We start from the raw sequence: 26,118 nt of genomic DNA on the forward strand, positions 1-26,118 counted from the left end.
ACACTACCCTCAACCGCACGACTGGTAGGTAGCCTGCTACAACTTCGTACTCTTAACCAACCCCCTCTTGATCCCCGTCAACTCGCCTCCGTACCCGCCCCTCCCCTCCCCACCCTTGTACACCGGCTTAATACTCCCCAACTTCTTCTTCTTCTCATCAAACTTCTTCCGCTTCTTCACCCGTGGGTTCCTGCTCTCCTTCTTCCGGTGCGGCGTCAGCCCTTTGTTCTTCTCAATCGCGTACGTGACTTTGCGCTTGCCGTCCGCGCCGACGACTTCCTCTGGCACAACGCGTCCGCCTTGGAGTGCGGCCTGTCGTTGTGCTTCCGCGAAAGCGGCTTTATCGCTCTTTTTCTTCGCGGTGCGCGCGGCAATGGCGTCGTAGTAGTCGTCCCCCTCCTCACGAATTGCGCGAGCTTGGCGCGTGTCTTCCTCGTCACTCGCACCGCCGAGATCTGCTCCGGCCTCTGCGTTCTTACGACCACGACGTTCTGCTTCGGCGTTGAGACGAGCTTGGCGGTCCTTGAGGCGTTCGCGGTACGGGATGTCCTCGTCGCCACCGGCGTTGCGGCCGGCGGTGCCGCGTTTGTTCTCTCGCTGCGCGATCTGTGAGGTATAGAAGCGGAGACTCTTCTTGCGCCTGGCCTTTTCGGCGGCGTCGTGGGCGGTGAGAGGGGCTTCTTCGCCTGCGTCGGAGTCGAGGCCGCTTTCTGCTCGTTTTCGTTTGCTGCGCTTCTGGTGAATTAGAGCGTCGAGGTCGGCTAGGTCGGCTTCTGTTCGTTGTAGACGTTCGGCTTTGCGTGCTTCGGAGGCTGCTTGTGCGGCTTCGGCGTGTCGTTGGGCGCGGCTCTTCTTTGGTTGTTGTACGTCTTGTGACGCTTTGGCGAGCTGATCCGCTTTCCCGGTCCTTGCGTCTCCAGCAACACCATTCGTTGCAGCGGGCTGTAAAGGTTCAGGGTCCTTAGGCAGTTTACTCGCTCTCGCCCACAGCTCCCGACATTTCACCAGCGTATCCATCACAGGATGATTTCGTAGCTGCACCGCAGGCATCGCAACAGTACCCGCTCCACCACCCGATGCAGGCGAAGACAGCAAAGCAAAGTACATCGTCAGCGCACCCACATACGCCGACGCCGCCCTCAGCTTCGTCTGCGCATTCGGCCTTTCACCACCTCGCACTCCAACATCCTTCACCAATCCCTCCTGTACCTCCTTCATAGCAAGCAACTCCCTACTCAACGGCTCAAACTCCGGATACCGACTCCTCAACAACTTCAGCCTCTCCACCGGTCCCAAATCCTCGCTGACTTGAAGCTGCGGCAGCGTCTCCGTGACAACCTTCCGCGTCCGCTCATCCATCTTCTCAGCTTCGCCATCCTGCCACTCCGCCTCATCGAACCCATAATCCGCCGCGCTCATCCCCTGCAACTGCTTCTTCTGCAACCGCAGCGCCTCCTTCTCTTCCTCCAGCGCCTGCTCTTCCGTCTCGATGGCATCGGCGCCGTAGATTTCGTCCTTGGCCATGCCCCAGCCTATGCCTTCCTCATCATCATCGTCATCAACACTCCCCTCCTCGTCGCCCTCTTCAGAATCCGAAGCAGGCCTCGCGCCCGGTCGAGCATCGCCACGCTCGTCCTCACTTTCATCCTCCTCATCCTCCTCTTCCTCGTCCGAGTGCCCCAACACCTCCTCATCACTCGGATCTAAAAATGCCTCTCGCTCCTGATCTCGACGTCTCCTCTTCGCTTCCGGACCCTCGTCTAGCAGGACTTTGTCGCGGTTGATGTGGAATTCATCATCGGAATCTGCGACGTCTTCGAAGTCTTTGATCCGCCGTTTGGAGTCGCCGACGTCCATGTTCGGCCCGGAAGGGGCATCCGCTTCCGCTCGTGCGGATTTGCGTTTCTTGCCCATGGTGGTGGTTGTATTGCAGAGTTGTGTTCGTCGTGATCTGGTTCAAAATTTCGAGAAGCTGAAGATGCGAGAGTTTGCGCTAGTGCGATAGGCGAGGTGATCCCTGCTATCAGATGTGCAGCCCACGAGCTCGAGCTATTCGGTTTGAGAAATAGTACATTTCCGTGTCCTGCATTGCACCATTGAGCAGAGCACACGAATACGAGATTATGCATCTGGTATGCGCAGCTAGAATAGCACTAGGCATCGCCTTGCCAGTCACGGCAATCTACTTCACCCCTGCAAAGGCCCAACAGAAGCCAGCGCGAGACAAGAAAGCAAAGCAGAAATAGGACGCCAACGAGCATGGGCACATGTAGTAATCGCATCAGTGCATTCGGGGGGTATTCAAGCATATCTACATGGACGCATCCGCCGTTCCTCATCCACATCGTCGCTCGACGGAACGCCTCAGCCTTTAACCTGTCCAAGGAACCGTACCATGAGGCATAAAACGCCGACCGGCTGCGAAGCTGCACTCTCATAACGCTGAAACAAACACAAGATCCCCTTTCATCATCGCCGCGAACGAGAGGTATACCTCGTTCTCCGATCATCAGAACTTGCGCTACCTGTTGGTAAATGTCAGCAGAAGCTCAGGGTCGTGGGTTAGATGAGTGATACTCACTACTGCTAGTATAGTAGTCCGAAGAATACGAATACTCGGACCCATTGTTCTTCCTGTCGTTCCTCTTCCGCTTCAGACCCAGCACAGCCCAGAGACCCGCCAACCCAGCCAGCCCGCCTGCGACCTTTCGTCCCTTGTGACTCTCTTCCTTCCTCTTAGGCCGCGCAGGCTTCGAAGCGCCGTACCATGTCCGTCCGCCTCCGCCTCCACTGTGGGTGTGGTGCGAGTGTCGCTCGTAGGTGTCGACTTCTGTCCTCCGTTTCTTCTTGCCGCCCAGCCCGAAGAGCGCGAGACAGCCGTCGAGTAGGCCTTTGATGCAGCAGTAGAAGCAGATCAGACCGAGGAGTAGCAAGCCGACGAGCACGCCGATGACTATACCTGCTATGGCACCGCCGGAGAGACCACCGCCGCCGCCGGACTCGGTGGCTGTCATTGTCACATTTGCGCCGGTTGCAACGGGTGTTTGGAAGGGAACAGTGGTCGTGGGGCTTTCCGTTGCTGTTACGACCACCACGCCGGAAGAGGTGGGTCGAATGGGTGCGCCTGCGGTGCCACCAGCTTTGACTGTTGTGGTCGTTTCGGAGCCGGCTGCTGCTTTACAAATGCCCCAATTGAAGCAGTACTGCGTGGCTGAACAGCATATATCGCCGCATGGTGATTCATTGATGGCGAAGTTGCAATGAGCTTGTCCGGATGGTGTGCTGGATGCTACTGCTGACACGCTGCCGCCGACGTAGTTGCTAACAACGCTGGTGATGACCTCCTTGTCCGTGACGGTGTAGACTGTGGTGTAGACTTGCCAATACCCTCCTCCTGCCGCGCTCGGTGCCGGTGCTGCAGAGGCAGAGTAGCTGCCGCCGCCTGTGCAAGTCGCCTGTTGGAGGGCATTAGTGTAGCAGCCGCCATTAGGACAGCAGAGTTGATCGTTCCATCCGCAGAGCTCACCAGAGCAGTCGTATCGCTTCAAGAGCTCGTTGAACTCAAAGCCGGCTTGTACAGAAATTGGTGGGGCAGGGTTTGCGGAGGTTCGTTGCGGTATGAGGAGGATTGTGGTGATGAGGTGGAGGAGCGGCGCAGGAGCCAGATGAAAGCGCATGGCTCGGTCGGGGTGCCCTCGTGGGCGCGGAATGGAGGTGTAGGAATGCTGAAGTGCTTGTCTCGACCGCTCTTTTCGATCGTCCAAGTCGACCCCACCTCCGCTGGAGCTCTCCACTGGTCGAGAGTGGTCTTTTCGTCGGTCGCGATGGGTGGTGAAGATGGCAAAGCGAGTGTAGCTGTAACAGCAGCGTCAGAAGGCCTCAATAACGACAGAAGGATGTGTGTGAAGGGAGGGAGGGAACGTAGCTTGCAGAGGGACAGCTTATTCGAGCTGGTGGCTGGTCGTGCCTGCCACTTCTTTCTCCCGCCAACTCTATTTCGCCGATCGATCGTCGCTCTCGATGAAACTCGGTTTGTGATATGTATGCTGTCGAGAACGAATAGACCTGCTTTCGTCCGTGAAGTTATAGAGATGTGAGATGGATAGAAAGATGTGTGCGCAACGTCACAAGGCTCCTGTTTCCTCCAACGGTCGTCCTCAGCAACCACTATGGTCGGGCGCCAGGCGGCTCAAGCTTCAAAGCGTCGATCACATGCGACGACATGACTAGCGTTACAACATCCCACAATCAACTTAATGAAAGAAGACATCTATACCACCTCTTTGGGAGACAAGAAGAGAATATTTGCAGTCGTACGCTCACTCACAGACATGTCCACCACCATGAGATCAGAAGGCTACTCCCTATGGCTCGTCCCCTCCTTTTCGTCGGCGCTGTACACCACCATCCAGTCCCTCATCAATACTATTCCCTCCACCTACCCTGACACGAATACCCCGACCTTCAATCCACACATAACACTTACCGCCGGCACCATCCATTTGGACCACGATCAAGACCCAGCGGAATGGCTTGCGCACACAACTTTCTCAGCTGCGCAACAGAATCTCAAAGTCACGATCAACGAGCTCCACGTAGGCGAGATCTTCTTCCAAAAACTCATCATGCTCTGTGAGAAGACGGATGAGCTTCTCGGTCTGGCGAAGGAGTGTCGTAAGCTTGCGACGGGAGAAGGCGAGGAGGACGTGGAGAGGTGGGTGAGGGAGAAGTATCGCCCGCATTGTAGTTTGATGTAGTACGTACTCTGGCCCCACCATCTAAGCATGCAAGCGCTGAGCAGTGTCTAGCTCCGACCTGCCGCAAAGCGACGTCCAGGCAGTGCTCGGCCAAGTCAAAGCCGATATCTGGGAAGCAAGGCGGCCGAACCCGGACTCAACAACCGCCAAAGGCGCAGAGATCTGGCTTGTGCCCACGTTCACAACAATAGAAGACTGGACACCTGTAGCGACGAAGGAATTGCCGGACGTGGAATGGACTTGGGCCACTTGGGGACGGATCGATCATTAACGAGAGGATGAGGAGTGTGTTGCGTTCAACTACCAAACCCCAACCCTCTGCTCTCCTCATCCTCCCGCAAAGCAGCGCGCACATCCTCCTCGCTGACGCCAAGGCGAATCCGCCCAACCCGATCACCATGTCGGATCTCCAGACCAACAATGCCAGCTTCTGCCAGCTCTTGAGCCGCGCAGCCCAGCCCGAGTACACGAGCTGCTGTGTCCCGCTCTTTCTTCGCGGCAGGCTTACCACGCTTGGAGGGTGTGTTCGCGACTGCACCGAGGTCGTCTGGATTATGTGTTGGCGTGGCGGCGGGAGTCAGGAGATATTCTTCGATCGGCTTGCTTTGCGACATTACGCCCATTCGTCTCGCCTCATCGACAACGTCTGCGAGTGTGGATTCAGTAATACCGGTCCGACGTAAACGAGCCAGAAGCGCGGCGAGGAAGAGCTTGCTCGCCAGCGGCAAAGACCTCAGATGCGCTGCTAATGGCGTTGAGGTGGCTTCGTTGATCGCTCGCTTGATCGTGGCAATGGTCACGACGCCTTTTTTCGCCGCCAGCGCAGTCGCAGCTACATCTTTCTGCCTCCCAGGTGTCTTGCTTGGAGTGTCTGGCGCCTGGTTCTCCTTGCCTGTATCCGTCAGACTCTCTTGCTCGGCAATCTCGACCGCACGTCTGCACATGTCGAGCGCTCGTCGAGCATCACCGGACACAGCTGCCACTTTTCTGCTGGCGAACTGCACTGCGTCCGGGTCTACAATGACTTGGCCAACTCCCTCGAGACGGGACTGGATGATGGCCATGAGCTGCGTATGCGTGTAGCCAGGGAACGTTATCCGCGTCAAGCCAAGCCGCGAGCTGATCTTGTTTGACAACGTACGCTCCGGCAGATCCATGGTATTGGCCACAGCGAGAACGATGAGCCGAGAATGCCGTAGCTGTGGCCAGTTGAAGAAGTTGTACATCACACCTTGATTGCGCGTGACCAGCTGGTCCAGCTCGTCCATCAGCACCACGCACGGCACTCGCCGAGGACTCGGTGTGCTGAACTCGCGCTCCAGCAGGTCCAGCGCATGTGATGAGCTCACCCGATCGCCTTTCAAAGCCTCCCAGAGCAGCGAGTACGACTGGTGCGGGTCGGTGACTTTCATGCCGTTGATCTCGACGAAGTAGAAGTCGTCGAGCTGCTCTTCCACCACAGCCGCCTGTAGCGAAGCGACGACTTCCCTGACCGTGGCTGTCTTCCCAGTTCCGGGTGTGCCTGAGATGTAGATACAGGCACCTGTCCCAGCAGTGATGGCCGCTTCAAGATGAGAGTGCACCATCTCGAACTCAGACTCCCGGCAAGGCAAGGCGTGTGGAACAGCAGAGACATGAAGTGTTGACCTCGCGAGCTGGTACGGCGAAGCCTGCATCTGCGCCGGCGACAGCACCCTCGTCCCCAGCGGAGTAAACTCCAGCGCCTTCTTTGTCACAATCTTCCGACCCGTAGGCGTAGCAAACTTCCGTGGCGTGAGCTGCTTCTTCGACGTCGGCGTATCGGCAGCCAGTTTGCGCTTCTTCCTAGGCGTCTTCGGATCCTCCTCACCATCTCCAGCCACAAACTCGTCCTCCCCATACCCCTTCTCCTTCCCCGCCTTCCTCTTCCTCGTCTTCACCGTCTGCTTCTCCACCATCTCCACCAACCCATCCATGCTCTCCCTCCCTCGAAACACATCCTCCCACCTCCACTCCTCCGTGTACGTAGTCGTCCTCACGTTAACCCCCCGCTTACACACAAACACCTTCCCAAACTCCCTCGACTGCCTCGGCACCTTCCCACCGGGAAACCGCCTCGTAAACTCCTCCTCCGACAACACAGTAGCCTTCCCATTGATAGTCACCAACGGATTCTCGTCGAAATTCGCAGTCAAATACAATTCATTCCCCCCCGCATCCGTCCTCTTCTTCGCGCTCTTGCGTATTTCCTTCTCAGACGAGAACCACATCATCGTCGCCCTCTTCTCCCTTTCCCCGTCCTCGTCTTCCTCCTCATCCTCACTAAACTCATACAAGATAGCGACCCACGCTTCGCTCGGCACAGGTGATTTGAGCAGCACAATGTCGCCGAGGTGGACTTCGAAGTTTCCCATGCGCGCGCCGGTGATGGTGGAAGGGGTGGTGGGGGAGTAAAGCCATTCCCACGGGTGATCTTCGAGGCCGAGCTCGTCGTCGGAGTCTTCGCGCAGGACGCCGCCGCCGGAGAGGTAGTGGCGGGCCGTCTCGAGCGCGGTGCGTTTGCGCTTGGGGGGCATCGTGGGCGTGTGGTGTGTTTGTACAAGATGTGGGCGGGAGGGTTGTGTGTGAGGTGTGGGCTTGAGGTGAGAAGACGCGTTTTGACGCGACCAATTAAGAGCGGATTCGGAAGGTGCAGCCGCGAAATTGCTCGCTTTCTGCTTCACGATTCAATGACCACCACTACATGGTTATATCTGCCACATGCACGACTTTGCTGACACCCCTATGTGCGTTTACAAGTCTACGTCCGGTACATCAAGGCTCGCAAACTTCCATCACCGCCTGCGTACACAGCAGAAAGCTGCTTCTCAAGCCACCGCTCTATCAGCTTTCCCCGCGTCGCCCTCGCCCCATTGTTCATATGACCTTGCACAAACCGCGCTCGCGCAGATGCATCGCAAAAGTTTCTGCTGGCGACCTTCACGGCCCGCTTTCGTCGTTTCCTTCTTCAAGCCCTTTCCCGTCAATTGCAGAGCCCGCGAGGAATGCCCAGATTCACTATGTCTTCTGGTGCTTGTTCGCATTGTAGAAGGTCTGTAACCCGCGCTTGAGACAGCGTGAACACCAGTGGGCGGGCCTCGCTCCCAGGATAGCCCTTCGCACTCAGTCAACGAGGCTTGTGGTGTCAAATCTGTGCGCCGAGTGTGATTGAGCCGACTGCGAGGTCCATCGTAGCATCCTGGTGATGGTCGATGTCGTAGTGGAGATACTGTCCATCCACAAAACTCTCACGATGGCCCTTCCCTTCCCTTCCTCGCTGGAAGACCCTTCACCACCACCTCGACCGGCTTCTCCTTCTCCTTCTGCTCGAACCCCATGATCTGACCAACGAGCCCTCCCGGCTTGGGTACCGGGCACTCGCGTCTCCTACGTGTGTCCTCGTCCTCCATCATCGTAGCGCGCTGAGGTCGCGAGCTTTCCGTAGGGTTGTTTGGTGATTCAGCATCACTCCTTCTCCGTCGTCGTCTAGGTTTGCCATCCAGCGTATCACTGTCCGCGAACTTCCGCCGGTCGACTGGGCAGGGTAGAACATGCGGCAGGCCGACTACCAGGAAGGAGACGGCAAGAGTCGCTGTGAACAGGGTGCTTGTTGACTTTGATCGCGGATGAAGGTGATGCATGTCGAATGTCCAGAACGAACCCCAAAAGCGCCCGCCAATGCCGATGCCCAACCCAAGATGCGATGTCGATTGGAATGATTGATAAAATGGCTGGAAAGTGGTTTGTCTCGGGGGTTTAAGGGCGGTGAGCGGGGAAAGCGCGGCAGAATTTGGCAAGTCTGTCAGAAGCTCACTTCAAACTTCAGGTCGTGAGCTTTGAACGAACTGCTATTATTGCGACGCACCGGACAAGTGGAGATCGATCGAACTCTCCTGGAATTTCTAAGGCTTCTTGGAACATCACCAAATTATGGCGGAAGTCGTCCCTGCGGGCACAAGCAATGTCGCAACAGATCCTTCAGACCAAGTTGAAGAGCGCGCGACAAAGGCAGTAAAACTCTCAGCGAAACGGACACGAGAAGTCTTCGCTGCAGACTTCGCGCAACCATCAGCACTGGATCGAGCACCGCAACCCAGCATTGCCCCCCCGGAGCCATCACCCCACGAACGCGCACAGAAAGCAAATGTAGCGTCGCGCATACGGAGCGAGTATGGAGACGTCCTGGAGCTGCCGGCTGTTCTAGCGCAAAAGCAAGCAAATGCTCAGGCGGGACTTGCAGCGAGGAGGAAGAAGCAGCGGACGGAGGAGCAGGCAAGCGACCCGCAGATGGCGCAGATGATCGCTGGGGCGTCAGAACGAGGGACACCATCACAAGCAAACGGCAATGCAATGGCCCTCACGAGGATCAAGGGCACAGCAGGGGAGAAACTACCACCAAACGCGAACGGGCCAACACCACAACGAAACACCCCTTCGAGCAGTCTAGTGAGGCGCGACACGGTACGGCAGCAGAAGCCAGAGTGGCATCCACCATGGAAGCTGTTTCGCGTTATTTCTGGTCATTTGGGATGGGTACGAGCGCTTGCTGTGGAGCCTGGCAACCAGTGGTTCGCTTCTGGTGCTGGAGACCGTACGATCAAGATATGGGATCTCGCGACTGGAACTCTCAAGCTCACGCTTACCGGCCACATCTCCTGCGTGCGCGGGCTGGCAGTCTCGCCACGGCACCCGTATCTTTTTTCTTGTGCAGAAGACAAGATGGTCAAATGCTGGGATCTCGAAACGAACAAAGTCATCCGACACTACCACGGCCACTTGTCCGGCGTCTACACTCTGAGCCTACATCCTACTCTTGACGTACTGTGCACTGGCGGCCGTGACGGCGTGGTCCGCGTGTGGGACATGCGAACTCGCTCCAACATTCACGTGCTCAGCGGCCACAAGGGGACAGTCTCCTCGATCGCCACTCAAGCTACCGACCCTCAAGTGATCAGCTCCTCCCTTGACAGCACAGTGAGGATGTACGATCTAGCAGCCGGCAAGACGATGGGTGTACTCACACACCACAAAAAGGGCGTCCGCTCCCTTACCACTCATCCAACTGAGTACACTTTCGCTTCGGCTTCACCTGGCCAGATCAAGCAATGGCTCTGCCCCAAGGGTGACTTCATGCAAAACTTCGAAGGGCACAACAGCATCGTTAACACGCTCGCTGTGAACGAAGACAATGTGCTGTTCAGTGGAGGAGATAATGGTAGCGTAGCATTCTGGGATTGGAAGACGGGTCATCGCTTCCAGTATGAAGACAGCGTAGCTCAGCCAGGAAGTCTGGATGCGGAGGCCGGTATCATGAGTTCGACGTTCGATATGACAGGTTTGCGGCTGATTACTGGAGAGGCGGACAAGACTATCAAGGTGTGGAGGCAGGATGAGAACGCGACGGAGGAGACGCACCCGTTGACCTGGGCGCCCAGCTTGGGAAGGCAGAAGTTCTGAGTGTGTGGTATTAGTAGCATTCATGATGCAGTACGTGTTCCGTTCATTGCGCCCTCTCCACGGAAATGCGCTTATACCTGATACCAAGGAAAACGATGTTCAGCTCCGATCGTACCTTCCTCTTGCGCTCGTGATTGCCAATGACGCACTTGCCCAAATCGCTCGGGGCGAAAACTTGAGCTTTTCCGCCACTGAAAATTTGTTCTTCACCTACCACCTCACGCTGTGTACCTGTATGGTTGTTGGTCAAGATGGAGGGTTACAGCGAGCACAGTGCGTCGCAAGGGCCTTCTTCTCCTGGCGGATGGCAAGTCATCCCCAACCGCACGCAGCGCGGTCAGCATCGCGGGCGGGCATCGCAGAGGAATCAGCTACCACCACAGCAGCAGCAACACCAGCGCGGTGGATATCAGCAGCAGTCTCATCAGCATGGGCAGGTTCAGCGCGGACGTGGACGTGGACGAGGGACTGACAATGGTCGTGGTCGTGGTGGGCGCGGTCGAGGCGCCCAGCAGACGCCCTTCCAGCAGCACCTGGCGGAGCCAGCCGTCACTGCTGACTGCATCGAAAACGAGAGGCCTGGACATGTTACACCGCCAGTTTTTGACGCACCTCAAGAGCAACAGCAGCACCAGGGGTTATCACCACAGAAGTGGCAAGCTCAGCAGGGCCCATCCGAGGACAGACGTCGCCGCCCACCACCACGTCTCCATGTGGCGGAAGACAGCAAAGCACTGCAGTCGTGGCGCAACAACGAGCCCTACGCACAGTCAGTTCGTATACCAGAGGAGCTCGTCTTGCAAAAGCAGTCCAACGGTGCTGAGCCATTCTACATCGCCATCTCTCGCGAGGAGAACTCTTTCATCTTCACACAGCATGACAAGGGCACGGGAGGCTCCATGTCCTTCGGTATCTGGGGTGAAGAGGAGGCTACTTCCGCTACGAGGCGCAAGATCCTTGCCCTCGTCGAGGGGTGGCAAGGGCCACAGAAATCTCGAAGGGCGGCCATGTTCGGAAGGAATGTGTCACTGACACCTGCTCGTCGTGTGAGAGCTGAGAATAAATGGGCACAAGAAGTAACACGCCAGCGTTTCCGTCAGAGGCCTGCTCAACACGCATTGTTCGGGGCGATAGGCACCTTTCATTGGCCGGTACAACTGTATCGCCCAGAGGAGGTTCTCGGTACGAGCTTTGAAGCCCTGGATCCCATCCGGATGGACTATGAGTGTTACATCATCTTCGATTCTGAACGATCTGCCTTCCTTGTACACGGAAAGGCCATGGGCGTCCAGCAAGCACTTGTACGTATCAGGAAGACGTGCTATCAGATAGCTGCTCGCCAGCTCTCGCCCGCGAGATTGTATTTGCTTCATTGGGCAGACGTGTCGAAGTTGCCGAGCCATGTCGTCCTCACGCCATACAAGAGTGCTGCGGTCCCTTCGGGCGGCACAGAGGGAAGACCTGCCGCTATGAATTCCCCTTTTGCCACCGGCACTAAGGATGCCTATGATGAGCCGCAGGAGGCCACCAGGATCAGCGAGAACCGTATCCGCGCTGTCATGTTGCGCTCCTTTCCCAAGCTTCACTACTATCGCGGCCAGATCCAGGTGCGCATCCGCCTGGGCCGCTTTCTGGCAACACTTTTCAAGAAGCCAAAGGATGATGCATACACGTTTGAAGATTACCGACACATGATCACAGAATCACAGTTCACGGGAGAAGTGACGCAGGAGTAAGCTATTCCAAAAAGTTATTGCTACCGTGAGACGGTTGACTGACGATGAGCAGGGTCGGTGACAAAGACATTGAGCGTTACGCTTTGGAGACTCTGCAGAGCGCCAGGCACTTCTTGGACCCGTCTGTCGTCACGGTATCGGAACTGACTGAGGTGAGACCCCTCTATTCCGTGGCGTTCACGTTCGCCGACGAAGCCGGTGACCTTCGCCTGGAGATCTGCTGGGAGGAAGCAAAAGACACCTCCTACAAATCGACCGAATACGATGTTGTGTACAAGAAATGGACGAGGCTCGACCGCGACACTGGAACGACGGCATCTATCGTCGACATCGCGCTGAAGGACCTCACCTCTGGTTTGGCATGGCAGTTCGACATCAAGGCTGCGCAAGTGATGGAAGAGTCACGGCTTTCAGCGAAGCTCAAAGCGTTTGCCGAAAGCATTCGAATTAACCCCAGCGAGGCGAGCAAGATGAATCTTGACAAGCTGCTCGTCACGCACAAACCTCCACACGGCGTCCAACTCAAGTCGATCCAGCAGAAGTTGGTCTACCGCTACAACATCAAGTGGTCCGACTTTACGCTCGAACTGGCTCAATTCCAGGATCGCAAGTTCTCTCACCAGTCATCGTCGGCGCTCTCGTCTAATATGCCCACGACAATCTACGATCCTCGCTGGAGCTTGAGCTTGTATCGCGGAGACTGGGACAAAATGTTGGCCTCCAACGAGAACCTACCGATCGGCGAGCGGACGGAGTGGGAGGACGATATTGACAATTGGCTCCCAGAGGACATGACGCCAACCTCTGATCCCGACCACAAAGGTGCTGGGTTTGACCAGCTGATGGAGAAGCTGAAGACATTGCAGAATGTGATGAAGGACAGCAAGGACACGGAAGTGGGGGGTGGGATGACTGTCGGTTGAAGTGACTGACGAGGATGGGATCGTGTGCACATTGCTGAGGCGCTGGGGAAGTGTCTGTCAACGAACCGCTGTTTGCTATGGAGGTATGGAGGTCACTCTGTCCGGCTTGAGCTGCTAAAAGCGAGCTGCAATAGCAGATTTTAGCACCTTGAATCTCGACGATTCTCTCCACGCTTTCAGAACCGCGGTCGTTGGTTTGGCCCGTCCTGAGCTTTTGCAACCTCTCGAAGTCAGAGAATACCGCTCCTATCGTCCGTTCGCCCGCATTCCTCACTAAGATCTCCACCCAGCTGATATTGTCCTTTCGCTCGCGGTCCTCGCTCAGATCTCAACATCAATCCCCAAATCCAGATCCGCCAACTCATCGCCCTCCCCATCCTTCATCTTCTTTGCTCCCATCCCCAGCTTACTCTTCTCCCTGACCCCATTCATCGGCGTCCCCTGCCTGCTCCTCCTCAACTTCGGCGTGCTGACCCCACTCATCGGCGTGCCCGCACGGCTCGCATCACTCATATCTCCAAACAACTCCTTCATGTCCGCGCCCGGCACACCCAAAAGGTCGGCCTGCTGCTTCTTCAGGCGCGCCTCTTCCTCGGCCGCAGCGGCCTTCTTGGCCTTGGCTTCGGCGATGGCGCGCTCACGCTTGCGGCGCTCTTCGAGTAGAGCTTTGCGGACTTCGTCGGAAGTCTTGCTGCGGTTCTTCTGATTGAGGATGGCAAGGCGGTCTTGCTGTGACATGGTGGTGGGCTTGACAGGAGAGGCTTTGATGGCGGGTCTTGCGCCGTTCGTAGCGGCGTTGTTTTCGAGGGCAGCGAGCTCGGCGTCGCAGCGTGCCAGTTCTTCGTCGTCATGCGCTTCTTCTGCATCGGCTTTGCGTTTGAGGATGGCATCTTTCTTTGCCTTTGCGATGTTGGCAGGATCGAGACGCTTCTGCATCTCGCGCTGTTTCGAGAACTTCGTGTTTAGAGCGTCTTCGGTCCACTGTGGGTTCAGGAAAGCATGGATGTCGTTGAGCTTCTGGACCAGCGCAGCCTTCTTCGGCACCCTCAGCTTCTCTTTCTGCATCGTCTCGATGTAGCGCTGAAACTCATCGGGAGCGATCTTCGAGTCGGAACAAGCGCTCAATGGCCACGGCTTCTCGGCAGCACCGTGCGCAACCACAGCGTAGATGTCGCACATGAAGCTCTTTGCATTCTGTCCTGCTTCGAGCATGTACGGCTTGCCCTCTGTGAAGCCCTTGATCTGCGTCATGCGATACATGTTTTGGCCGGTATCGCGGTTCATGCCGATGCTGACCCGCGCATAGCAGCCCTTCATGGTCTCTTCGAATTTCGGGTAGAAGCAGACTTTGGCGAAGTTCGTCCTGCCGACTCTGCATCTCTCGAAATCTCTCATCTCTGCTGGTGGCTCATCTCGTCGGGACGAAGTGGTGTCCGCCCATTCCACCTCGCTCTCTCCCTCTGCATCGCGATCCGAAGCGGAGCTGGGTGAACGCGAGTCTGGTCTTCGGTTGCTCTTGAGGTCAAAACGACCGGTCCGCTCTGCACCTTTAGCTTCTCGAGCCTTCTTATAGTCGTCGAGTGCACTGCGTCCTGCCTTCTGGGTCTTTGCGCGACTGCTCTTGGGTTCGTCGTCTAGCTCTGCGGCTGCGGCCTTTCGCTTGTTCTTGCTACCCGACTTGGACGCAAGCAGCTGCTTTAGCTTCTCATCCTGCTGCTTCTTGAGGCTCTGAGCGGCACGGTCGGCAAGGATGGACTCGCGTTCGATTTCGGGGAGGGAGAGGATGTGCTCGCGGTCGCTTTCTGACGTGAATTGGCCCTCGACTGGGAAGAGTGGCTCGTCGTCTGCTGGTGACGAAGCACGGTCAGGCGATCCGACTGGTGATTCAGACATCGCGTTTGATCCTGGTGAGCCCGGTGGTGAAGGTGAGCTACAGCAGATGTGGTCAGTCATGATCTGGAATTTGCCGTAGAAGTGCTGGAGCGTCAAGTCGCCGCTTGACTTCACGTCATACTGCCACAAATGCGAGAAACCGCGAGGTCAGGGGAGAACTCACTCAGCCAGATCGTTCAGCTCATCTTGAATCTCCCTTCTCAAGACCTTCTTCCTGCCCTTCTTCCTCACTTTCTGTGCGACACCCCTTCTCGGGCCCGTTGATGGCTCTTCACTCTTCTCAACGCTCTGCTTTGGTTCTACCGAAGGAGATCTGGCGTCTGCGACCTGCGTCTGGTTCTTTACTTCACCGGCATCGCTACCTTCGTCGTCCGAGCTGTCGTCGCCGGCCATGGCGAGCAGCTCGGCCTCAAGATCGCCATCGTCGCCGGACATGGTTGGGGATTCGGGGTTGTGCGTTGTTCGGCTGTTTGCTGAGGAGGTGGGTGATTGAGTGATCGCTGCTGCGGTTGAAAGATGTTGTGATTCAGAAAGTAAATTGAGAAGACTGCGAGGGATCAGTGTTTGAGTCTTGAAAACGCCCCGACGGCGAGCGACAATAGCAACAGTTTCTTAATGATCAATGAGCAACGCGGGTGTCGCGAAGTCCACTTCATTGCAAGCCAAGAATAGCGGATTAGCGGCGGAGAATCCCAGCGGGCCGGTGGCCTGCCGTGTTGCCAAGAAAGGCAGGTGCACATTACTTCAAAGGAAGGAGAAGAAGTGAAAGTGAGTTCATGAGGAGAATCGCTGGTTTAGAACAGCTGGTCATATTTCTGAGAATGCTTGTCCAAGACCACACGACAGATCCATGGCGATGACAACCAACTCACAGCACTGAGGCCACACCTCGCGATGGAGAGCCACCCCACGGTCCAACGATGGCTTCAACCTGCTGGTCGCGCATCGGACGACTTCCCAAACTACTGGTCTAAAACGCCGGAGGAGCTACTGACCACCTCAAACATCCGCGGCAGTATTGGACTTGGAACCGGCTACAGCATATATAACGATTCGGTTCTTCCAGCCATTGAATCCGCAGAGACCGAGGTGATCCTAGTGACATGCTTCTGGGCACGATCAGCAACCCTCAATGCTCTGGCTGAAAGCCTTCGCAAGCTTTCCCAGCGGGCTGTACAGCGAGGAAGCCAGAAGATCAGAGTCAGGCTATGCTTCTCCTCACTCTCTTTATTCCAGAAGCTGTTCCACACCAGGAGTCTAGAAGGACAGCCGTATCATCCTTCCCAATGGACAGCCAAGCTAGGCCTACCTGGACCGGAAGAGCTAAAGGGCCTAGATCTGCAAGTGAAAAGCATCTTTCTTCTGCCATTCAGCGTTCTCCATCCAAAGTTTGTCATTGTTGATCGACGACTGGTCATATTGCCAAGCTGCAACGTCAGTTGGGAAGACTGGATCGAAGGCAGTGTTACCATCAGCGGCGCTGTGGTCGGGCAGTTCCTCAGATTTTGGCAGCATGTATGGTCCAGTAACGAGGACAAGAACCGCGCGGATGGCAACATTAAACCACCGACCGATGATCAGAGTCATGCTGGACAACTCACCTCAAGCAGTAAATCGGAACCTAGAGCAACCGACGTACCATCCATCTTCCTACCATCGCCACACCACATCAATCCTCGCTTCTCTCTCTTGCCATGGCGAGAATGCCCGCCGCCCCCCCCGACGCCACTTAACTCATTCCTCCTGACAGCCATTAGAAACGCGCAATCAACCATCTACATGCAAACGCCGAATCTCACTTCGCCGCCTGTACTCCATGCTGTCCTCGCAGCGCTGAAACGAGGTGTGAACGTCGAGGTCCTCACAAGCGACAAGCTCATGATTCTGGAACAACTTGTCACAGCCGGTACTACGACTAGTCGTTGTATCAAAACTCTTGTGAAGCGACATCGACGTCTTGCAAATCCTGGCAAGCGTGAGGAACCTGGACAGGACGCGACGATGGAGAGCGGCCTATTGGTCGTACCGGGCAGTCTCAAAGTGTCATTCTACCGTCCGAGCCCATCGTCTCCTAGGCCTGGATCAGCTGCGGAACCAGTGCAGTCCCATCTTAAGCTCACCATCATTGACGGAGAATGGACAGTGCTGGGAAGTGGAAATATGGATCGTGCAAGTTGGTTCACTAGTCAGGAACTTGGTTTGGCGTTTCATTCTGCGAGCTTCGCGAATGATGTGTTAAGTAAGGTTCGAGGCTGGATGGCCGACAGGAGATCCACCGTGTACGACAGCAATGCCGCCGGGTGACAACGGACGCAGTAATGTATTCATTTACAACGAACCAAAGCATCCTGGCCCAAGTTTGATCTAGGAACGGACGAGGGGACCCCAGCGACTTGTCTGGTCTTTCTGCTGCGATCGCGACCTATTGAGCGACACGAGTCAAAGTAGGCCGTCAACATCTTGAGCGAAGCAACTCCGTTAGTGCCATTGTACTGGCGCCTTCATTACAGCTACAGCTTCCGGGACAAGGTCCAGATGCTCTACATGTCCTAGCTGTGTGCCTTTGCACTGCCCTGCTGTAGGAACCAGAACGTTCTGGCCGATCATCACTAACTTTATGATGCCTGCGTCTGAAGCGGGAACAACTTGTTGTTTAACGCTGCCAGCCACTGGCGGGCTCACTCGAGGAAAACACAAGACGGGAAAGCCTGCCTACTTCTTCATGGCTCAGCAGGCTGAACATTACCAGTGCACACCCTCCGAGGACAGATCGATCGGTAGTAGTGATTAGCGGTGGACTTGTACAACGGTCAAGAACGGCATTTTTGAGGCAAGAGTATCCACTTTTGACAGTCCTGATGTTTTTCCTGTCCTCAGTTCTTCATCAGCCTGTCAATTGATTCGGTGACCATGGCCGTCCATAGAAAGGGCAACATGAGAACTATTCCAGGTTTTGTCTACAGCCACGACATGCGCACGCACCAAAATCTGAATCGGCCAATCAAAACCTGGCACGAGTGCAAGGTTCCCGGACTTTGTTGTCGCACCCACTTGTTCCTCCTTGCCATCAGCTTCCTCGAGGGTACCAGAACTACCATGAATGTATCTTCGCTGGGACTTGCTTGACCCGAGAGCAAAGCACGATCGCTCCAATGGCTCCTGAAAAAGGCCCCAAGATCGAGTCGAAAGATGACCTGGAGAGTAAGAAAGAGAAGAAGTCGTCGTTCAGCGGCAAGATCACCACTTTTGTGTAAGTCAAGGCAACCCAAAAGCTTCTTAAGACGTATTTTGGACTCAAGTAATACTCCAGGAAGACCGGTCTGAACAAGACCAAGCGGGAAGCCATTGAAGCGCAACGCGACCTCAAGCATTCGCTCGGCCTCGGCCACAAGCCAAATACCATTCCTCCTGGCAAAGCGGACATCAACGGCGAGCCCCGCGATATCCAGCTAGGTTGGCATCCCGTTGCTGGTGCCACAGGCAAATGGTTCGCTGAGAAGACGATCATCGGCCGCGGGATCAAGGAGCGGGTGGGCAAGTATCCTGATCCGACACAGCACTGGGCGGTCATCGTTGGGGAGTATGTGCATCAGCTGTGGATGGTATGTAGGACAAAAGCTCTGCGGTCGGGTTGTTGTTAATTGCATGACAGGACGAAAACTTGGACGTCATTTACTTCAATGAGGCGTTCAAGCCTGAAGAATGGACAGTCTTCGACGTCGGCAAGACGAGGTTCAACGATCAGGCTCTGCGGAAAGCAAGTGAGTGTAGCTATGAGCGCTGAGTAGTTTTATGCTGCAAGGCCAGTCTGACCGTTGGTGCGTTACATTAGGTATCATGACGATTCATCTCATGCGTGAGAAGAGGCCTGCGGTACGTTGTCCGCCCTCTTAACCGCTGTCGAAAGAAGACAATGGCCCAACTAATGCTCATCTGCAGTACAACCTCATATCCAATAACTGCCAGAATTTCGCGGTAAACTTGTTGGATAAGGTCCAGCTCGGAGCACACAAAGAGTTCGCCACTTCTCTTGCGGTATACCAGAAAGCTACTGGAGACGGAGAGGTCATGGATCTCTGGGAGAAGCATCCTCAGGAGCAAATCGAGCATGATGCGCTGAAAGCTGACGAGGAGGAGCAACCAAAACCTAAACGGCAGGGAACGTTGCAGTTGGCACAGCAGGTGATGGATGAGAACACGACTGAGCTGGATGACCATCATGATTGACTTGCTAATGATACCGAACTGACATGCAATCTGCTCATGTTACTCATTCCTTCATCCGAATCGCTCTCGTCACAGCACGCAAAACAGCCACTGTGTTCCGCCGGATTGTACGTTCAGGGCCAGCAAAACATAGCGACGCCAGCCTATTCGAGGCTACTTGACCAGTCTCCCAATAGTATGCGGCAGCGTCTCGAAGTACCCATCCTTTGGATCCGGCCCTATTGCAATGCTATCCCACTGGCCAGCGTTCCTTAGCATCTGCTCTGTATCTCGGTCCAGAGTACAGCCATCGAGTAGTGTCGGCCAAAAGACGTTGTTGATAGCTGCAGAGAGAAATCAGTGAGCAAGAAAATGCCGGTGCGTAATCTTCTCGTACCTTGGAACGCCTTGACAGCAGTATGGCGAGACACAACGTGCTCATACACCAGCCACTGACCTCCCGGCTTGAGGTAGTCGTACAACTCCTTGACGACTGTGTCCGCGTGATCCCCGACGCTGCATAATACGTGCACAGTGATCACGGTGTCGATACTGCCTTTGGCTATGCCTTTGCCCTCGAGCTCTTCCGCATATGCTGCGACTGGCTCATAAATATGAGCAAGACCATTCGCCTTTGCCTGGCTGAGCAGCTGTGGGTGGAACAAAGTGTTCGGCTCGATTCCGTAGATCTTCTTGATCTTGCCAGGATTCTTCTTGACTGCTTCACCGAACTCGGGCATCCAGATCCCACTTGCTGGTCCGATGTCGAGGACAATACCTGAAGCCTCCGCAAGCAAGGGTCTAACGGAGGATGCGAAGAGCGGCTTCGACGCTGGGCCAAACCACCACCAGAAGTGCTTGAACCACAGGTGCTTGAGCTTCGGCCATACCGTTAAGTCGGAGAAATTGCCTGTGAGGATACGGCTAGCGATGGTGAACGGCAGAGTCAGCACAGCTGTGAGGAGAACAGTGGGTGGGACGATGAGATCCAGTGGGCCGAACATGACTGGTTGCGGACAGTCAAGCAGAGGCTGATGCTCCTCGGCTTGTACGAAGATGTTCAAAATGAAGAGCGGAGGCTTGCATCGGGGAGTCAAGAATGAAATGCAATCCTGAAGAGCAGCAACAAGAGCTTGGGCGACACAGGTGAGGTGTCTTACAGCTCCACAGAGTGGTGCCACTGCTTGATCAGACCACCATCGTGCCATCTCCTGCTGTGCTTCAACTCCAACGATATCTCCAATTATTGGGGGTGGTGCAGGAATTGGCAGAGTACGTTAAGATGGCAAGAAGAGGCCTTCGTCGAAAGCAGCCTTCTCTCCTTCTGCGGATCCCCTTAGGGACGATATTGTAGATGAATGCGAAGCTCATTTTAGCAACTCCGTTACAAGGTTAAGGCTATCAGGTAAGTACTGAGTAGGCATCTTGTTATTGTGGCAGAAGCTCGTCCTCGTAGGCTAACATGTTCAGGACAGCCTCAGTCACAGTACAGCATCTCCATCAATCAAGGAACAGCTAACTATTGGTCCGAACAGTTAGGGCTGCTTGTAAGACGGTACATCGAAGGATTCACCTCTAAACCGGAAAGATGTGGCTGAGCACGATATGGATGTGGAGGTGTTCCCTGATGCTGACGGTATGTGAGAGCCACGGTATCTTGTGATTCGGATGTAGAGAGAAAATGAGAATGCACGGTTTTGGCGGCCACTCCGGGGAGCAATGTGACTGGGAACACTGTGGCCTGAAACCAACAGCTTACCGGACCGATCAAGAACTCCGAACTTCCTGGTCTTCATTCCTATCCAACAGACTCAACTCTCTCGGTTGTTGCCTTGTTCAAGCTTGCGGCGTCGTCCTCCTCCATATCCTCAGCTTCAAGGCTGTCGTAAGGAGGACGCTGGAAAGTCTCACTGTCAGACAGCAAGATGTCGACATCAACGTCTGTCACAGTGACCTCTCGCGGCCCGTTCTCGTACTCCGGCAACTTCGTCTTCAGGAACATCACAAGGAGACCGACGTCGTACAAGACTTTGAGTGCAGCTGCCAACAGAAAGGTAATCCGCCACAAATCCCTATCGTGAAAGTACCCTGCCAGTATTGGTCCTCCTATTGATGCAACGGTCCGGACGAGATTGATGGTGCCCATGACGGCTGTCCGCTCTGAGGATGAAAAACAAGCCGCCTAAAGAACGGAAGGGTAACAGGGTCAGCAAGTGTCTCGATACTATGGAAGAATCCAAGAGGTCTCAAAGCGCCACATGCAGTGTGATCGTGTCTCGAAGAACCCTTTGACCCATCAGTGCTTACCACGAAAGCCGTGCGAGGGGCTTGATCCATGCTGGCGAAGACCGAGGATGCAAGCAGCAACATGAATACGAGCTTCCAGTCTTCCGCAAGGCTATAGACACTTGATCAGCATGGCTCCTCATGCCTTTGCAACTTGAGGCGAGGAATCGACTCCCTACTACTCAGACACACTTCATCCGATCCCATTCTGCATAGCTGCTCTGCTGCCCATGGGATTGACTTACGGGATAAAGGCGAGGAAGATCGCACTAGGCAAGTGGGTAAAGACCATCGCTCGCACGAGCCCAACACGCCGCGCAACTGACGCAGAGAAGAGGTTGGCGATACTGGCCAAGATCCAGATGCCAGCCATTGCATAGCCCACCCGGTACAGCACGAACCAGCTGAATCTCCAGTTGAGGTACCAGCTGACGACCGTCACAGGTAACATTCCGGCCGCAACCGAGTTGACAGCAAACAGCACGCACAATCGAACAAGGATACGACGGCTGTCAGCTGACAAAGTGGTCGTGAGAGTCCGCCAGATGCCACGAACCGCGCCAGTCGCTTTCCCGGAGACACCACGACGGTGTGTCCTACGGTATCCATCATTCAGCAAAGGTGCGGTGGCCTCACGATCAGCCAGGTCCAGTTCTCGTCGAGCGAATTCATCCGGCTCACACTTTTGTGTCAGGAGCAGAGTCACGCAGGCCTTGATCAGCCCAACGATAGCGTACACTGCGAAGACATAGGGGTAAACCCTCGGGTCTTTCCAGTCCCATTCGTAGCGGTTTCGGACGAAGTGAGTGATCCAGCCAGCGGAGAAAAGTCCTGTGGCCATCCCGACGGTACTCATCACGCTGAACCACGCATAGACGTCCGTACGAGCCTCTATCGGGGTCAGCTGCGCGAGAATAGATTCCTGTCTGCATCAGCGAAGCTTCTCCGACATGACTTGCATACACTGAAAGCAGCTGAACCTACCTGGACCGCGCGAAAGGGCCCGACCTCGTGTGCACCCGGGCTAATGACGCCCACGATCGCCGCAAAAAGCAGCAAGTAATAGTTCGTGCTTATAGCAAAGACCACCCCAGCTGCAGTCATGAGCAAGGATCCGACCACCAGGACTCTGCGTCTACCGATCCTGTCCGCTTTGACGGTAAGGAAGTAGCTGATCACTGCGTCGCCTAGGAGTGTCATGCTGAGGAACATTGCTAGCTGTTTCCCATCGTTGCCAATGCTGTACAGGAATATGCCGACGACCAGAGCAGCGCCGCCGTATGCGAACATGCGTAGGAATCGTAAAAACAGGATGAGGTAAATGTCTCTTGAGCCGGCGTTGACCAGCGAGTGGAGGCTGGTCTCGTGGATGGCCCATTCGAGGAAGGCCATGTTGTCTGTATCGGAGCAGCGATCGCGTTCAGTTGGTGATGCCGTCGCCTAGGAGTTCTGTTGATCAAGATACGACCTCTCTGGCAACAAGAGAAGCAAAGAACATATTCTGTCGATCGATCAACGATGACAGTCAGCAGGAAACAATGAGTTTATTGTTCGAAGCAAGATGATCACGAAAGCTGCCTTGTCTTGAATATGAAATTACCTCTCACGAGATGGATAATCATCAAACAATAGCTTCTTCGGTCCTTATAAGTGTTGGCGTCATGATAGACCAGGTCAGGAGCTCTTGATGGCGGGACATGAGAGCTCTCAGACATGCTATAGGACAGCGTTGGACGACCTGCATACTCTGCTTGAACTATGCAAGCCTCGTCGGAAGTAGTTGCGATCGTCGGAAGTAGTTGCGATCAGCTTGTTTGGGTTCTGCTGACGAGTCTTTGTTGCCTTTATGTAGCTCTCTGTAAGAAGCCTCCAATGCGATCCGATTATGCCTGCAATTCGCCTCTCGCCTTCATCAACAACCCTAGACTTCCAACGCAGTCGTTCTCTTCAACAGCCATGCCACAGGAAGATACCGAATGTGCTTCGAGCTGCCACGAGATGACATCCCTTCTCGAGACGACCTGCGTCCCTCAACACGCCACATCACCACACCCGGCCCTTGACCTGCTTGAAGTTCTTGACGTTGATATCTCTCCACACAATAACAGACGCCACGGCCGCGATCAAGACGGTAGTCGATGCAATAAGCATGTACCGCTGCATAGCGCCGTATGCGTCCTGAATAGCCGTTCGCACGGGACTCCCGACCGGGTAGCTTAGTTGTTCAGTGATATCACCGTAGATCGTGATGTAGTCTGCTTTGGCCTCTTGTGGCAGGTATTGTAGCAGCTTCTGCGGGAATATGCCTGTCCACATGGCCTACAGACAGAAGGGCAAGATCGTTAGTAAATGTCTCAGAGATGGCAGGGGTTTTCCCATTGGTTTACCGATGCTATTGTGCCACCTATGGCACCACCGACATTGGCGAACATCCCCTCGACCGCGAGCACGACGGCAACGTATTGATGACTCGCGGCGGCCATCGCTGCCAGCTGCTCACAGATGACGAGTGCTCCGCCTCCGAGGGCGATGAAGATCTGGCACATGACTTCTTCTTGTCAGCGGATGTCTCGATTATAGCAGCAATGGCGAGAATACCGATGTAGCCAATGTTGACATTGGGCTGCCGGAATTCGATCATGAGACCAACACCCAAGATTGTCAACTACCCGCAAAGCCAGAGTGTTAGCGTACGTTCCGTACGTGGATTCTCTCATTATTCACGAACCGGGAGCCCACAGTAGAGTGCCACCCATTTGAATCGGCCGGTCACCCGAATGGCAATGCCTACAACAACAGCCCAGAAGCAAGATCCGATGTTGTAGATGTGCCCAACGTATGAAGCTTCAGTTATCGTGAGGTCTGCGAGGGTTGACATGTCAGCAGATACCTAAGAAGTGAGTGATCTCTGCCGCATGAAGACACACCGTTGACGACCTGCAAGAAGGAAGTGAAAAAGTTGTTCCAGATGTACTACCGACAAGAATGTTAGCAGATGTCTCAGTCATGGTAGGGATGTGCTTTTTAACGGACCCACTGCACAAATATAATCGCGCTGAGTATGTACGCGCCGAGTACAGTTCGGTCGGTAAGAAGGCCGAAGGGTATGAACGTCTTAGGGGCCAAAAATCTCTCGTAGAAGCCAAAACCAATCAACAACAAGCCACCGAATACAATCATACAGATGATCATGGGTGACTGCCAGCCTTCCGATTGGTAGGAGTAAAGGCTGAATGGTAGTAAGAACAGAGCCAGGCCGCTGACAATCAGGAGCAAGCCGATCACATCGAACTCGATGGCGTAGTATTTGAACGATTGCCAGGCAGTCCGTCCGGAGTTGCGAGGGGTGATCAGGCCAGCCTTCTTCGCTTTGCGGTAGTTGCGGACGAACAGAACAAAGAGTGGAACCGTGACAAGAGGCTCGACAATGGCAAAGGTGCCAAAGCCCCAGCGGAATCCAGCACCTTTGAGGAAGGACTTTGCGATTGGACCGCCGATCCACGTGGTAGCGATGTATGGCGAGCTGATGAAGGCGAACATAAGCCCTCTGTTCTTGAGGGAGGATGTGTCTGCGACAAAGATGGACAGAGCATAGCCCGTTCCGTTGTACCTACGACGGTCACGTCAGCTCAATCATCCGAAGCCTGGACGGCAATTGACCCACCCAACCCAGTAGAACACCTGCGCAGCCGCATACGTCTCGACATTGTTGCACCCGGCCATCATGATAAGGCCAATAGTCAAGCATAATACCATGACCGCAAACCCTTGTGGCCTGCCCCAAATATCCAGAATCTTTGCAAGAGGTAGCTGGACGAGACCACCGATTAAGCTGGACATGATGCCGGTCGCCGCGGTAAGCGAGTGGGCCTGGAATGAGCTGGTGACATAGGGCGTCAGGCTGGAGGTCATGCCTTGCTGCATGCTCGACACGAAGTAGATGCACCAAATGCTGGTACAGTTAGCAGGGTTCTGTTCTGGCCGATGGACAGCGACAAACTCACAAGATGTAGGCAAGGATAAGATCCGTCTTGGTCCATACGGAGGTCACAGCCTCAATGTTCTTCACACCAGTCTGCGCACCGCTGGTGAAGGACTCGCCATCGGAGGTATCGCTGTCGACCCGGACCTGAGGCGTCTGCTTGTCATCTCCTACTTCCGGCGTCACTTGTTCCGTGGGCTCGGACTCGTGAGCCCAGATCTTGGGGAAGAAGAGGTCCAGCATTGTGAAGAACGGTATGGACGATAACGCAACAACGAAGTGGTTTTCTCACCAGGACTTATACCTCGACACGAAATGGATCGACAACGCACGAAAGGACAGAATGGGAAATATATTGCAGCACCCACCGTCAAGCACATGGCTGGACCCTATCGTCCCACTCGCACCTCATGAAGAAAAACCTCGCAGCGAATTCGCCCACGAGCCCTGCTGCTAGCCAAGCGAATAGTTCATGTTGGGAGCGACAATATGTCTCCCATCGTTGGAACGGATGGAGTCTGGTCAAGGAGCCGTAGTCATGCCACCGGAGCTTGTTTTCAATCTGATAAGAGCCGCTGGAATTATCAGATGAAAAATTGTGCTCGCCAAGTGGGTGTGGAGCTTCTAATGTCGCCCGATGTAACCTCACGCTCTGTTATCAATCTAATCGCGCGGATCAGTCCGATGTTGTCGAGGTCCAGGCTGAGCGATGTCGGAGATGAAGCCTCTGGGAATGCGTTCGGGACCACGTCTTGGTGGAGGACGGCATCCCGACCAACCCGACCTGCTTGACGAGCGCCGACAGGAGTTCTCGAGCCTCGCGACAGTCTTGGAGAGATGACACGACAGAGGCGAGGTAG

At 55.1% G+C, this 26,118-nt stretch overlaps 12 protein-coding genes across 12 annotated transcripts; 4 read left to right on the forward strand and 8 right to left on the reverse strand.

Annotated features, from left to right (window-relative positions):
• Positions 1–36: 36 nt before the first annotated feature.
• SAS10 (something about silencing protein 10) lies at positions 37–1,914 on the reverse strand (the record flags this gene model as incomplete). Its single annotated transcript, XM_064803804.1, has 1 exon — positions 37–1,914. One exon carries the CDS (start codon positions 1,912–1,914, stop codon positions 37–39), a length of 1,878 nt encoding a protein of 625 aa, XP_064657605.1.
• A 607-nt stretch (positions 1,915–2,521) lies between these two features.
• On the reverse strand, positions 2,522–3,677 carry LTR77_006563 (uncharacterized protein; the record flags this gene model as incomplete). Its single annotated transcript, XM_064803805.1, has 2 exons — positions 2,522–2,525; positions 2,578–3,677. 2 exons carry the CDS (start codon positions 3,675–3,677, stop codon positions 2,522–2,524), a joined length of 1,104 nt encoding a protein of 367 aa, XP_064657606.1.
• Positions 3,678–4,331: 654 nt separating this feature from the next.
• On the forward strand, positions 4,332–5,028 carry LTR77_006564 (uncharacterized protein; the record flags this gene model as incomplete). Its single annotated transcript, XM_064803806.1, has 2 exons — positions 4,332–4,714; positions 4,809–5,028. 2 exons carry the CDS (start codon positions 4,332–4,334, stop codon positions 5,026–5,028), a joined length of 603 nt encoding a protein of 200 aa, XP_064657607.1.
• Positions 5,029–5,053: 25 nt separating this feature from the next.
• Positions 5,054–7,312, reverse strand: ORC1 (Origin recognition complex, subunit 1; the record flags this gene model as incomplete). The annotated part of the gene is made up of 1 exon (XM_064803807.1): positions 5,054–7,312. The coding sequence occupies one exon, from the start codon at positions 7,310–7,312 to the stop codon at positions 5,054–5,056; it is 2,259 nt and encodes a 752-aa protein (XP_064657608.1).
• Positions 7,313–8,705: 1,393 nt separating this feature from the next.
• PRP46 (pre-mRNA-splicing factor prp46) lies at positions 8,706–10,232 on the forward strand (the record flags this gene model as incomplete). The annotated part of the gene is made up of 1 exon (XM_064803808.1): positions 8,706–10,232. One exon carries the CDS (start codon positions 8,706–8,708, stop codon positions 10,230–10,232), a length of 1,527 nt encoding a protein of 508 aa, XP_064657609.1.
• Positions 10,233–10,483: 251 nt separating this feature from the next.
• LTR77_006567 (uncharacterized protein) lies at positions 10,484–12,891 on the forward strand (the record flags this gene model as incomplete). The annotated part of the gene is made up of 2 exons (XM_064803809.1): positions 10,484–11,964; positions 12,021–12,891. 2 exons carry the CDS (start codon positions 10,484–10,486, stop codon positions 12,889–12,891), a joined length of 2,352 nt encoding a protein of 783 aa, XP_064657610.1.
• Positions 12,892–13,212: 321 nt separating this feature from the next.
• On the reverse strand, positions 13,213–15,219 carry RTF1 (RNA polymerase-associated protein rtf1; the record flags this gene model as incomplete). The annotated part of the gene is made up of 2 exons (XM_064803810.1): positions 13,213–14,821; positions 14,948–15,219. 2 exons carry the CDS (start codon positions 15,217–15,219, stop codon positions 13,213–13,215), a joined length of 1,881 nt encoding a protein of 626 aa, XP_064657611.1.
• A 2,717-nt stretch (positions 15,220–17,936) lies between these two features.
• Positions 17,937–19,011, forward strand: LTR77_006569 (uncharacterized protein; the record flags this gene model as incomplete). The annotated part of the gene is made up of 5 exons (XM_064803811.1): positions 17,937–18,034; positions 18,095–18,386; positions 18,437–18,545; positions 18,617–18,657; positions 18,724–19,011. 5 exons carry the CDS (start codon positions 17,937–17,939, stop codon positions 19,009–19,011), a joined length of 828 nt encoding a protein of 275 aa, XP_064657612.1.
• Positions 19,012–19,164: 153 nt separating this feature from the next.
• Positions 19,165–19,994, reverse strand: LTR77_006570 (uncharacterized protein; the record flags this gene model as incomplete). Its single annotated transcript, XM_064803812.1, has 2 exons — positions 19,165–19,334; positions 19,388–19,994. 2 exons carry the CDS (start codon positions 19,992–19,994, stop codon positions 19,165–19,167), a joined length of 777 nt encoding a protein of 258 aa, XP_064657613.1.
• A 794-nt stretch (positions 19,995–20,788) lies between these two features.
• LTR77_006571 (uncharacterized protein) lies at positions 20,789–22,668 on the reverse strand (the record flags this gene model as incomplete). Its single annotated transcript, XM_064803813.1, has 4 exons — positions 20,789–21,172; positions 21,298–21,388; positions 21,522–22,198; positions 22,261–22,668. 4 exons carry the CDS (start codon positions 22,666–22,668, stop codon positions 20,789–20,791), a joined length of 1,560 nt encoding a protein of 519 aa, XP_064657614.1.
• Positions 22,669–23,319: 651 nt separating this feature from the next.
• MFS2_2 (MFS siderochrome iron transporter 1) lies at positions 23,320–23,822 on the reverse strand (the record flags this gene model as incomplete). The annotated part of the gene is made up of 2 exons (XM_064803814.1): positions 23,320–23,595; positions 23,664–23,822. 2 exons carry the CDS (start codon positions 23,820–23,822, stop codon positions 23,320–23,322), a joined length of 435 nt encoding a protein of 144 aa, XP_064657615.1.
• Positions 23,823–24,300: 478 nt separating this feature from the next.
• LTR77_006573 (uncharacterized protein) lies at positions 24,301–25,501 on the reverse strand (the record flags this gene model as incomplete). The annotated part of the gene is made up of 3 exons (XM_064803815.1): positions 24,301–24,886; positions 24,941–25,228; positions 25,281–25,501. The coding sequence occupies 3 exons, from the start codon at positions 25,499–25,501 to the stop codon at positions 24,301–24,303; spliced, it is 1,095 nt and encodes a 364-aa protein (XP_064657616.1).
• Between the last annotated feature and the right edge of the window lie 617 nt (positions 25,502–26,118).

Source organism: Saxophila tyrrhenica (genome assembly GCF_035928015.1).
Source record: "Saxophila tyrrhenica strain CCFEE 5935 chromosome Unknown scaffold_10, whole genome shotgun sequence".
NCBI classification, from domain to species: Eukaryota; Fungi; Ascomycota; class Dothideomycetes; order Mycosphaerellales; family Extremaceae; genus Saxophila; species Saxophila tyrrhenica.